Source organism: Zea mays, chromosome 6, assembly GCF_902167145.1.
Source record: "Zea mays cultivar B73 chromosome 6, Zm-B73-REFERENCE-NAM-5.0, whole genome shotgun sequence".
Taxonomy (NCBI): domain Eukaryota; kingdom Viridiplantae; phylum Streptophyta; class Magnoliopsida; order Poales; family Poaceae; genus Zea; species Zea mays.
The window spans coordinates 101,912,840-101,925,068 of NC_050101.1; the positions used below are offsets into that span (position 1 = coordinate 101,912,840).

A 12,229-nucleotide genomic window follows, 5' to 3' on the forward strand; every position below is an offset into this window, starting at 1 on the left:
CACAGAGAAGGAGGGGGTTTTGAAGACTAAAGTTACCTCTGAGATTTAATCACGCAAAAATTGGTCAGAATTGAACATAAGCATTTGCTTTGCATCACTTACAGATAGGGAATCATACACTTCTCGCTGCACCCGGCGATCTCATCTCTGTGAGAGCAGGAAAACATAATAAGACAAAATCAAACAATCAAATAATCTAGAGTAACAATAGCCCACTCACCTAACTGTTTTGGTGATAAGATCCATGAAGTAAACATAGGTCTCATGTGGGACAACCTACTAAACACTTAACGCTTGGTTGTAGGCACCCTCCATGACCATGAAGGAACGCTCAAGCTCTTCTGCATGCTTGCTGCAATGATGCTCAACTGCCTTGACAGGTAAAAGCTCTAGCTCAGTATGGAACTCGGTAATTCTATTCTGAACCAACAACCTCAAAAGATCGAGTCCCAAAATTGGTACTTCTCTGGTGAAGGGGGATTATGCCACTGCATAAATATATATCACTTGGTATTAAATTTACAATGTTTAGCATAATACAATCCTAGCTTCTTCCTGAAAAAATACCATGGAGGTAATGTTTGATTCTATTCATAGTTACTTATGAATATGTTTCAGTCCTAGAAAGGCAAGGCTACATATAATTTCCAATTTGATCGTATCTGAAGGCACTTGTGGGGAGATATGTGCATGTGAGATTGGACATGTGAGGATTTGGGATAGAGAGAGAGACAGAGAGATCCCAACAACACAAAAGATTTTCAGGTTTGTTCCTTTGTTTTCTACCAATATAATTTTTTTGGGAAAACCTCCGGATGTTCCAGTTTATTATTCTTCCATAGTTTGGAAAATAAGTATGCTCACTCATTGTTGCATTCTCTTACGACTCCTTACCTGCTTGTCTGTAGTACTTCTTCATGCCTCGTATTTTTTTCAAGAGAACCAGTCACGGGTACAGACTATTGTTGTAGAATGGCTGGAAGTCAGAAAGCTATAGCGGGTCGTGCTCAATTGCTGGAACTTCGACATCGTCACCGATGCAGAGGGCGTCGAGAAGGGGTGTGCCACACACACTATCTTATCCCCCATCTTCCCAGTCACGGGTATAGACTATTGTTGCAGAATGGTTGGAAGCCGAAAAGCTATAGTTGATCGTGCTCAAATGTTGGAACTTTGACATCGTTAACGACGCTGAGGTCGTCGAGAAGGGGGCGCCACACACAATATCTTATCCCCCATCTTCCAGCGACACAAACAAAGAGAAAATCATTCTTTTTCCATTCCCTTTACACTTTACTATTTCTCCTCAATTTCAGTTAGTTAGTTATTTATGCAAGATGCTCCATTCGATCAATCTTTTTTGTTCCAATATTTTTCCCTTCTCAAATCTTTAACAAGTGCTCATATGTGTGGGTGTTCACTTTACAAATCAGAAGCATTCGATGTCGTGGTGCTTGAAAACATTCCTTTCTCCCATTATGTCGTGCCTTGGGTTTAGCTATAAGATTGATTATCTCCATTTGCTAGGCCAACCTGCAATATACCATCTGAATTAATTATCTACAATTTATCTTTATCAGTTGTATTCTGGATGACGTGTGATGTTTTGACACATCGAAAACTTGACTGGCATTATTTTTCAGCTGTGACATACCATGTATTTGTATCTGAAGAAATGTTTGACATATATTTGGTTCCTGATTCTACGATCTGCTGCAATTGGTATATTGTTCTTTTCTTAAAAAATCTCTAATCTAATGTGTAGATACCTCATGTGACTTTTAATTTAGTGTTTCCCTATCAGTTATCTAAGCATATCAGAAGGTTGGTACGAATGAACTGTTCTTCATAATCAATTAACTAATGAATGAAGTGTTCTTCATTGTTCAAATCATTGTCCTTGATAGTGTTTTTTGCAAGTTGAGTGCACTGCATGAGAATCATCGGCGTGTTCTTACGACTGCTATGGATGTTGCAAACTTGTAATCATATAGAAACAAATTTTTTCTGTAGGTGTTAGCATAGTTCTACTTATTTGTTGAATTCCACCATGACTTAAGAATTCATTTTACTGTTAGTTTCAATTGGCAATAACTTGTAAATTTATCATTTTGCCTCTTGTATTTTTAGACTTTGGGCCATGGAGAAAAGTTGAGTGAACTCTAAGACAAGAATTCTAATCTACTCAGTCAGGTACATGATCCATTATCAGAGTAGCAATTTATGTGCTTATCTCTCTCTCTCATGAAACACAACTTTTGATATTATTTCTTTTTGAAGAACAGTTCATTCATTAGTTATTTGATTCATCGACAAACATATTTATGTATTTTATGTGTATTGTATGGTACAACCTATCTGGTGCCTGAGAACCAATGGCGTAAGATATGTCATATGTTTGATAAATCATTGCCAAAGGTTGCATAACTTTTGTAGATCTATTCATCTTCACAAAATGTTTGTCAAGCAGCCAAGCCACAGCTTTGGCAAGATAACAAGTGGTGGCACACAACACTGTGATTTAAATGTTCACATTCTGATTACTATGTAAACAACAGGATCTACAATATTTTTTAGGTTTTTGTAGCTCATTATTATAGTATGTGTTTATAATATGATGTAGCAGGCAACATAGTATTCTGCTCCTACTATGCGAAACCAAGCACTCAAACTCTAGCTACGTTTTCAGATCTGAAGTTGTTGTTCATAGAAAGGATCAACAGGTATTGATTTTCTTTTTTGTTGTTTAAGATTTTTGGGTTAATTCTCTTTTATTCCCCCCTACATAAAAAATATAGTATTAGAAAATATACACCAAATAAAAATCTAAAATAACTCCATCTCAACTTTTTTGCTTCATCCTTCCTTGTATACTCCTACTTAAATGCACACTAAAGATTGATGTGCACCATGGTCATTGTACCCCTCTCCTTAATTTTAGCCCCAGGTCCACATCGACCTATACTTGGGATTGGCATGGTGATATTACTTTGATTTAACCTCACTGTTGTAATTATAATTAATAGCATGTCAATTATTTTACAGTTTCAAGAAGTTCGGGAAATGGTCCATACAAATTCACAAATTTTGCAGCTTTTGTATTCTTTGTTTGGGATGACATTCTATGGCCTCTTATGTAGCACCTGCCTGAACATTTTGCTGGTAGCACATTATAGCCTATGCTGGTTGAATTGAGCAAGAAGAATCCTCAAAATCTAAGGTTTATTGATAGAATCATGATGAGTGTCTTCAATTACTAAATGAGCCCTTTGAGGGCGGAGAGGGGCAATCACTCTCTTATTTGATTAAATTTAACTATTTTCCCCTTCGTTTTGGGTTTTGTCTACTTCATTATAACTTGCCAATTGTCATAGATTTTTGGTATTTTTGTGAATTGTTGTTTAGCGATTTTATAAATAGATGGTGTTATCTCATTTTTCTGTCCATTTCCTCAAAATCTCTAGGGAATTCCTAGACCAACCTAAAGAGGATGAAATGCCTCATGTTATTAGTGTTACACCAGAGATACAGGAGGCCATTAGACGGGTAAGCATGGCATTGTTGAGCTCTACGATCCTCCTACCTCATAGATATTTGAGGTCACAAGATCATCTTTTGATTTGTTTTTATATATTCAGCTTGAGTCCATGGGGTTCGACTGAGCATGTGTTATTGAAGCATTCTTTGCCTGCGATAGGAGCCGTTTGTATCAGTTGATTAATTGGAAACCGTCACTACATCAGGGCTGGTAACGGATCTTGTTTGTTCTCCAAAATCTTTTACTACCACACACTTATGGCCTAGCTCTAAGCATTTTTAAAATGTAAATTTAGGGCACCTCCAACAGTCGACTATAGAAGATAGTGGGTTTTTTAAAAACCGGCACTGCATCTTGCAAAAAAGGATAATTTATCATTTTATTACATTGTATACGGACTAATAGTTTATCATTATATTATATCGTATATCTACTAATATTTTATCATTTTATTATGTTGTATACTGAGTAATAGTTATATGTGCTGGAATTTTTGCTCTTCGTAGCATATGACAACGTTTGACTTCTCTTTTAGGGACTTGAGAAATATGTTAAGACAAAGCTGTTTAATCGGGTATTCGCATCAGTCCCAGAAGATGTGAAGAGTGATGAAGAACTTTTTGAGAAAAATGTCTTTGCTACAACAATTTGTAAGGCCTGAAAACTTGGATATAAAACCAGAGTACCAGAATGAAACATCCTGGCTGGTATGAGAATTAACTTCCCTCGTTTTTGGGCATTTTTTTGCTTGATGTATTGCATCTCTGGCAAGCTGCACACATGAATAGGTTTCTGGCAGAAACTGAACCAGGATTGAATTGTACTTGTGTCTTGCGTTGGGTTGGTCTTTTGGATCTTTCTATGTATTATGTCTATACTTTGTAGACTACTGGCCAGCCACTCCATTCACGTATTACTCTTCCATTGTGAGTTTTTTCTCTTCACTTTCTTATCACTCATAGTCACTCAGCTATTCACATTTCCACACAAGTAGTAGTTAAGGACACATTTAGTTTCGAAGGACAGTGAACTTTGTATGATTCATTGTGAATCTGCTGATCTTCGAATTAGACAACAAATGTATACTCCTTCCTGTTAGAGGAGGTATTGTGGCAGGATTAGATTGTATTGCATTGATCCCCATGGGCTGATTATATACAATGCATAGCACTAAGAAACGAGTGGTATACTATCTTTGGTGCCGATAGGTATTTTTCTGTTTGACATATTCATTTATATTTATCACAAAAACTACACCCAATGATTGTGTTGCCAATTGTGAATTCTTACTGTTCAAGTTTCATTAATAAAAATAGGTTCCTTTATCACCGTTTGTGGTTCATCTCAGATTTTATTTTTGGGAGTTGATTATGTTTTTTTCTTTACAAATGGAACAGTCCTGCTATTCAGGAGAATAAGGTTGCTACAGTGCAATGCATATCGGGTACTAGATCTTTAAGAGTTGGAAGTGAATTTCTTGCAAGGTACCATGAGGTTAAGAACTTTTCCTAGCTCCTTTCAGTTGTCCTGCTTCCCCATTTTATGCATGATTGCTAAATTATACAAATAATATATTCCATCGCACTATATACGTTCCGCAGCGAACTTAGGAAAATCACCCAAAAGTTTTCACCGAATCAAGATCGAGTGTTAGGAGCTACCACTACTATGATCATGTGACCCGTGGTCTTCACTACAAAGGTACGGATTTCGTTTTTCACACCATGTATGGCACATTGACATGTATCGCATTGGTCGGATCATATTGGCCACAACACATGCTTATGCTAGGTTCAACGTCTACAGTCGCACCGCCTCCTCAAGTTGGTGCTCCTCCGCCGACGCAGTCGGCCAGTCGCAGCAACCGTCCGCTGCGGTTTTGACCAACCAGAAGCTGAGGTCATGCGTGACTTCAAGAGCGAGAGGTTGTTCATGCTACCAGTGCTTTGGCCAATCAGATCCATACTGTTTCCAATGTTCCATATGGAGGAGAATTTATTTATTACCTTTTCTACTCGTTACTATTGTGTTGTTGTTCAACTGTTGGATGCAGGATCGACACCAATGCTACTAAACGAGTGGTTTGCACAACCAAAAAATGATTATCATAGCAAAATTGTGGATTTCCAATGGTTTCTTATTCCCTAAAAGGTTCCCTTTTTATATTGGTGGGAGTGGGACAGGGTCAATATTGTTTGCCTGTTGTTTTTGTTTGACAGAACCATTTCAATCTATCTTCCTAGCTATATTTTTACTGTTTTATTTGTCAGTAGCAAACCATTAAGCACATTATGGTCAAGTGATCATCGCTTGTTCCAGTCCAACTTGTCAGCCTTATGTTTACTTGTGTAGCAAATTCATAATAACTTATGGGTATTCTTTCTAATTAATGCTTATTGTTTCTTCTAATGTTCGTTTATCAGACAAGAGGAGCATACTCGTGAGGTGAACAACAATTAGTTTGATAGGGAAGTTATGGAGGCACTGTCATCAAGTGACCCCCACTTCATTGCTGTTCTTGGCCTGTTGCTACAGCACTTGACAGGCGAACAAATCTTCACTGTTGTGGACACTGACTCCAATGATCGTTAGTTGAAAACTTGTGCTCTCATTGTGCCCGTCGCCAGGGCCCTAAGCCCGTTGAAGGCTCACAATTTTGTGTTCCGTGGTATCGCACGGGCACGTACCTAGTTTTATATTAATTTAACACCAGAAAAGACTAATAATACTCATAATTTTATACATCACATCATTTAAACCCTAAATTAATATAATTTATCACTTATTAATTCATTTAATACATATATAGGCTTTGTTTTTCAGATAAATGCTAGCCCATTCGAGCTAACGAGCTGGCTCGAGCTCGTGTCGAGTTGGCTCGTTAACGAACCGAGCTGATATGTTAGCTCAGCTCGTGACAAAATTGAAAGGAGCCAAGTCGAGTCAAGCTAAGCTGACCATGAGTCCAACGAGCTCACGAGCTACGAGTGTTTTGTGCAGCCCTACTTTAACGTAGAAACGACAAGGGATAGTATAAACATGCTACGCCTACCTCCGGAGCGAGCACTGTTGCACCCGCCGTGGCCATAAATGATTGGGGTCACCGCCCGGTCGGCCGCGTCCGCCTCCCTTCCCTCCCTAGCTCTTTCTCCCCCACCTCTCGTGTCCCGGATCGACGCTGCAGCTCCGTCCTCGCCTCCACAGTTTAGCCTCCAGCTACACCCTATCTATCGCCACCCGCGTCCCGTCCTCCTCCATCTGTAACCACTCCCCGTCGTCTCTTTCGCGGTCTCGCCTCCTGCAGCCTCTCGCCCAGAAAGGGAAACCGCATCTGCTCCCGTCTCCCGCCTCGGCGCCGCCGCCTAGTCGACCTGAGCCCAGAGAGGGGGGGGCGTCGAGGCCGTCGGGCGCTCAGGTGAGCTCGACTGGTGTGCGATTTCCGTTGTTCACTTGCTCTCTTGATCTCTTCTCGCAACTCGTTAAAATTGGCGTGTCTCGGGCTCGGCTACCCAACTAGCCCTTCTCCACCCTGTGCGCTGCGCGCGCGAGTTTTCTAGCTAGGCTGCCGCAGTAGCTGGAGCTGCTGCTGGCCTCAGATCAGGCAATTCTTGGGATGTGCTGGCCTCAGAGGCGCCGTACTTGCCCTGGACCAGGCCTGATTCTGATTCTGATTCCATCTCCCCTGTTGCAAACCCTAGTTCTTTACTCCTCTTTTCTCGATTAAGTAGCAGCAGAATCCAGGACCACGAAATCCCGAACTAGTTGTTTACAATTTCTTCTCTGCTTCCCACTTTCCGCCCTCTCGAAAGCTTCTCTCCCTTCTGCACAAGCTCAGGATTATAGGTACTCCTAGTATACCACAAGCTACAAGCATATAATCCAGCTCGCTCCTGGTCCTGGGTGATGGCGGCGAAAAGCTCAGTCATTTGATTCGGTGTTTTGGTTCCCGGCGTCGCCGTCGCACTAACCGAGGGGGTTCTTGCATGCAGATCTGGGGCGGGAGTGGCAAGCGAAGGACATGCAGATGCACGTCGGAGGAGGCGCGGCCGACAGCCCGGAGGCGACGCGGCCGAGCCGCTACGAGTCGCAGAAGCGGCGGGACTGGCACACGTTCGGGCAGTACCTGCGCAACCACCGGCCGCCGCTGGAGCTGGCGCGGTGCAGCGGCGCGCACGTGCTCGAGTTCCTGCGCTACCTCGACCAGTTCGGCAAGACCAAGGTCCACGCGGCGGGGTGCCCCTTCTTCGGCCACCCGTCGCCGCCCGCGCCGTGCCCGTGCCCGCTGCGCCAGGCTTGGGGCAGCCTCGACGCGCTCGTCGGCCGCCTGCGCGCCGCCTTCGAGGAGCACGGGGGCCGGCCCGAGGCCAACCCCTTCGGCGCGCGCGCCGTGCGCCTCTACCTCCGCGAGGTCCGCGACAGCCAGGCCAAGGCGCGCGGCATTGCCTACGAGAAGAAGCGCCGGAAGCGGCCGTCGTCGTTCGCGTCCGCCTCGTCCCAGTCGTCGCCGCAGGCCGCGACCAGCCCGCCGCAGCAGGCCGCTCCCGCTTCCTCGCCGATCCTGTCGGACGCGGCGGCTGAGAGGGCCGACGTGCGGGCGTTCGTGTCTGACGCCGGGCACGGGCACGGGCACGGGCACCAGCAACAGCACCACTTCTTCATGCCGCACCCGCAGTTCCTGCACGGGTTCAGCCTGCTGCCGGGAAACCCCGAAGCGGTGGCTGGCAATGGCAATGGCAGCAGCAGCAGCGCTAGCGTCGCCGCCAGCAGCGGGGACGAGATAGCGCTGGCACTGGCGGCGGCGGAGGAGGCGCACGCGGCGGGGTGCATGCTGCCGTTGTCGGTGTTCAACTAGGCAGGCGTATAGCCAAAAGCGAGGTAGGGCGAATGAATAGTCCGGGTGCTTGCTTATCCGGTTCCGGTGTTCATGCATGATCGTTCTCACTGTCGCGATGGAGTTGAGGCGATCAACACACGTACGTTCTGCTTGCTGTTCTTAAGTAATTCCTATTCCCATCTCTTTTTTGCTCATGCATTTCCTGCTGTGCTGCTGCTGCTGGGAAATAGTATTAGTAGCTGTGCTTGGTACTGTAGGGTTTGCAGAATCCTGCTTGGTTTGTGTATGCAATGCAAATGATGACGGAGGTATAATATAATGGAAGGCTTAATTTCCAGGCTAATTAATGTTCGCGGTTGCTCTCTCTATCTCTCTCTCTGATTCTTGGGTATTTGTGCTTCATCGTTACTCGTTAGTGCTTATCTCTTCTTTTGAGAGAGGCATGCATCCAGTGTTTGTCCAAGTATATATGCACGCTCTTGATCGAATGATCGATCTAGTGGTGTGGTTCGATTTCCAGGCATGCTGCCATTTACAACTCCCTGCAGATCAACACTTTATTATTCCATCATATGCATATGCTTGTTTTTTCTTTATGAGGGCAGGGATGGATATACAAGCTGATAACATGTTATTATTAATATGAAAAATCAAGATAATTTGGAAAAAAAGAACCTACAAACTGGGAAATATTTGCACTCATATTCTAGGACCTTGTACAAAACTAAAAAGGATTACTATTAGGGCCCGTTTGGCACAGCTCCAGCTCCTGATTCTGAGCGAGGATCTGGAGGAGCCGTGCCAAACGGGTATTTTTTTAAACTGATTCTCGTGTGGAGCCGAAAGATCGGGAGTCGTTTTTGTGAAGAAAGGTGAGATCTAAAAAAACCTGCTCCACCCTCCCTTAAAACAACTCCTCAACCAACCAAATATAGACCTCCCCTTAAAGTTTGATCGAAATTACCCGCAATTACCATTGGACAAAAACATAACGAGCCAATTTATGAATTAAACATTTGAGACCATTTTATGCACTACTATGATGAGAATATTTTATATGTTATTGTTTCATATTTTTTTCCATATATGTAGCCTACTTATTGGTTTGTAACAAAGTTGAACTGTAAAGGGTAAAACAGACAATTGCCACAGACCACCAACCCTCAGAAGACAAGAATTAGTTTACTTGCCAAACAGTTTTAAAAATGATTCTGATTTTTTAGGAGAATCAGGAGGATCAGCTCCTCACGAAGATCAGGATCTAGAGCTAAAGAAGCTGGAGCTGGAGCTTTACCAAACGGGCCCTTATTATAGCCAGACGCAGAGCAGTCTTTGGTGTGTTCAAAGAGAACAGCGCGGACCGTAGATTTTAGGGTCTGAGCACTCAGAAATATGGCACTCAATTTTTTGCAAAATTAGAGACGTAGTGCATTGGTATGCCATGGAGTGGCATTCAAATAAGTTATCTATCTAATTTTGTATAAGTTAAGTGGCATATTTACTGTTCATCCCTAGATTTTATTAGTGTTTGTTTTGCTATGTTTAAACATACTGTGTGTTACTTGGACAAACAAAAGCATCGTCAAGAAGTATTTTTAGAATTTACCATTTAATTCATTATTTAGATATTCGGTTAAATAAAAAAATGTTGTCTATGTCGACAGCGTTAAGTTTCTATATCTTTAGCTAGCAAAAAAAAAAAACTAAACTAGAGCATGTTTGTCGGCGTTTCGAGACAGGGGGGTCCCTAAGCCGACGAGTGAGTGTGCTGCGTGCCCCAGCTCAGATGGGTCGAGCGCGTGGGCGAGCGCGAAGGGGGGAGAGGCGAGGTGGCCGGAGTCGAGCGTGAGAGAGGTGGAAGTCCCGCGGCCTTCGTGTTCGTCCCGCACCCAGGTCAGGTGCGCTTGCAGTAGGGGGGTTACAAGCGTCCACGCGGGTGAGGGAAGCGAGCGGCCCCAAGAGAGCGCCTGTCCCGTCCTCGGTCCCGCGCGGCCAACCTCCTCTAAGAAGGCCCTGGTCCTCCCTTTTATAGTCGTAAGGAGAGGATCCAGGTGTACAATGGGGGGTGTAGCAGAGTGCTACGTGTCTAGCGGAAGGAGAACTAGCGCCCTTGGTACATGCCAATGTGGCAGCCGGAGAGGTCTTGGCACCTTGCTGGCGTGATGTCGTGGCGGTCGGAGGTGCGACGGAGCCTGGCGGAGGGACAGCTGTTGGAGCGGTCGAGTCCCTGCTGACGTCGTCCTGCTTCCGTAAGAGAGCTGGGGGGCCGCCGTCGTCATAGAGTTTGTGGAGCGCCATTATTGCCCATCCGGCGGAGCAGACCGGATGGGACGCCGGTCTTGTTCTCCGTGACCCGAGTCGATTCGGGGTAGGATGATGATGGCGCTTCCTGTTGATGTGGCGGGTCTGTGCCCTAGGCAGGGTGACGTGGGGGCTCCTCCGAAGCCGAGGTTGAGTCTGTCCTCTGTTGCCGAGGCCGAGCCCGAGCCATGGGGTCGGGCGAGGCGGAAGTCGTTCGGCCGAGGCCAGGGCGGAGTCCGAGCCCTGGGGTCGGGCGAGGCGGAGTTTCGTCGTCTTCCGGGTCTTAGCCCGAGTCCGAGCCCTGGGGTCAGGCGAGGCGGAGTTTCGTCGTCTTCCGGGTCTTAGCCCGAGTCCGAGCCCTAGGGTCGGGCGGAGCGGAGTTCGCCGTCTTCCGGGTCTTAGCCCGAGTCCGAGCCCTGGGGTCGGGCGGAGCGGAGTTCGCCGTCTTCCGGGTCTTAGCCCGAGTCCGAGCCCTGGGGTCGGGCGGAGCGGAGTTCGCCGTCTTCCGGGTCTTAGCCCGAGTCCGAGCCCTGGGGTCGGGCGGAGCGGAGTTCGCCGTGGCGCTTTTGGCAAGGCCTGACTGCCTGTCAGACTCACTCTGTCGAGTGGCACCGCAGTCGGAGTGGCGCAGGCGGCGCTGTCCTTCTGTCAGACTGGTCAGTGGAGCGGTGGAGTGACGGCGGTCACTTCGGCTCTGCCGGGGGCGCGTGTCAGGATAAAGGTGTCAGGCCACCTTTGCGTTAAATGCTCCTGCAATTTGGTCAGTCGATGTGGCGATTTAGTCAAGGTTGCTTCTGAGCGAAGCCAAGGCCTTGGGCGAGCCGGTGATGTGTCCGCCGTAAAAAGGGGGGCCTCGGGCGAGACGGAAGTCTCTCGAGGTCGGCTGCCCTTGGCCGAGGCTAGGCTCGGGTGAAGCGTGATCGAGTCACTCGTGTGGACTGATCCCTGACTTAATCGTACCCATCAGGCCTTTGCAGCTTTATGCTGATGGGGGTTACCAGCTGAGAATTAGGCGTCTTGAGGGTACCCCTAATTATGGTCCCCGACAGTAGCCCCCGAGCCTCGAAGGGAGTGTTAGCACTCGCTTGGAGGCTTTCGTCGCACTTTTTTGCAAGGGGACCAGCCTTTCTCGGTTGCATTTTGTTCCGGTGGGTGCGCGCGAGCGCACCCGCCGGGTGTAGCCCCCGAGGCCTCGGAGGAGTGGTTACACTCCTTCGAGGTCTTAATACCTCGCGTAACGCTTCGGCTGGTCTGGTCGTTCCCTCATGCGAACTGGTCGTAGCCCGGGTGCACGGTCGGGGCCCAAGCTCTCGGGCTGGTATGTTGACGCTGTCAACGGTTTGGCCGGAGCCGGTTTTTGCGAGAGCAGCCCCCGAGCCTCTGCACAGGGCGAGAGGACGATCAGGGACAGACTCGACTTTTTACATACGCCCCTACGTCGCCTTTCCGCAAGGAGGAGGGGGGGAGTGCGCCATGTTACCCTCGATGGGCACCGAACATGGTGTCTCCGGTGAGCTGCAAGCGGGTAATCCGAGTGGACGTCCGTGCCCCGTTCG

The 12,229-nt window shown here is 46.6% G+C and overlaps 1 protein-coding gene across 2 annotated transcripts; it reads left to right on the forward strand.

Annotated features, from left to right (window-relative positions):
* Nucleotides 1-6,604: 6,604 nt before the first annotated feature.
* LOC103629646 (protein G1-like1) lies at nucleotides 6,605-8,715 on the forward strand. 2 transcript variants are annotated; one of them, XM_020539328.2, is made up of 2 exons: nucleotides 6,605-6,953; nucleotides 7,528-8,715. In XM_020539328.2, the coding sequence occupies exon 2, from the start codon at nucleotides 7,557-7,559 to the stop codon at nucleotides 8,388-8,390; it is 834 nt and encodes a 277-aa protein (XP_020394917.1). In that variant the 5' UTR covers nucleotides 6,605-6,953; nucleotides 7,528-7,556; the 3' UTR covers nucleotides 8,391-8,715. The 2 variants fall into 2 exon arrangements, with proteins under 2 accessions (XP_020394917.1, XP_020394918.1); XM_020539329.1 differs by lacking the exon at nucleotides 6,605-6,953 and adding an exon at nucleotides 6,960-7,381.
* The last annotated feature ends 3,514 nt before the right edge of the window (nucleotides 8,716-12,229 follow it).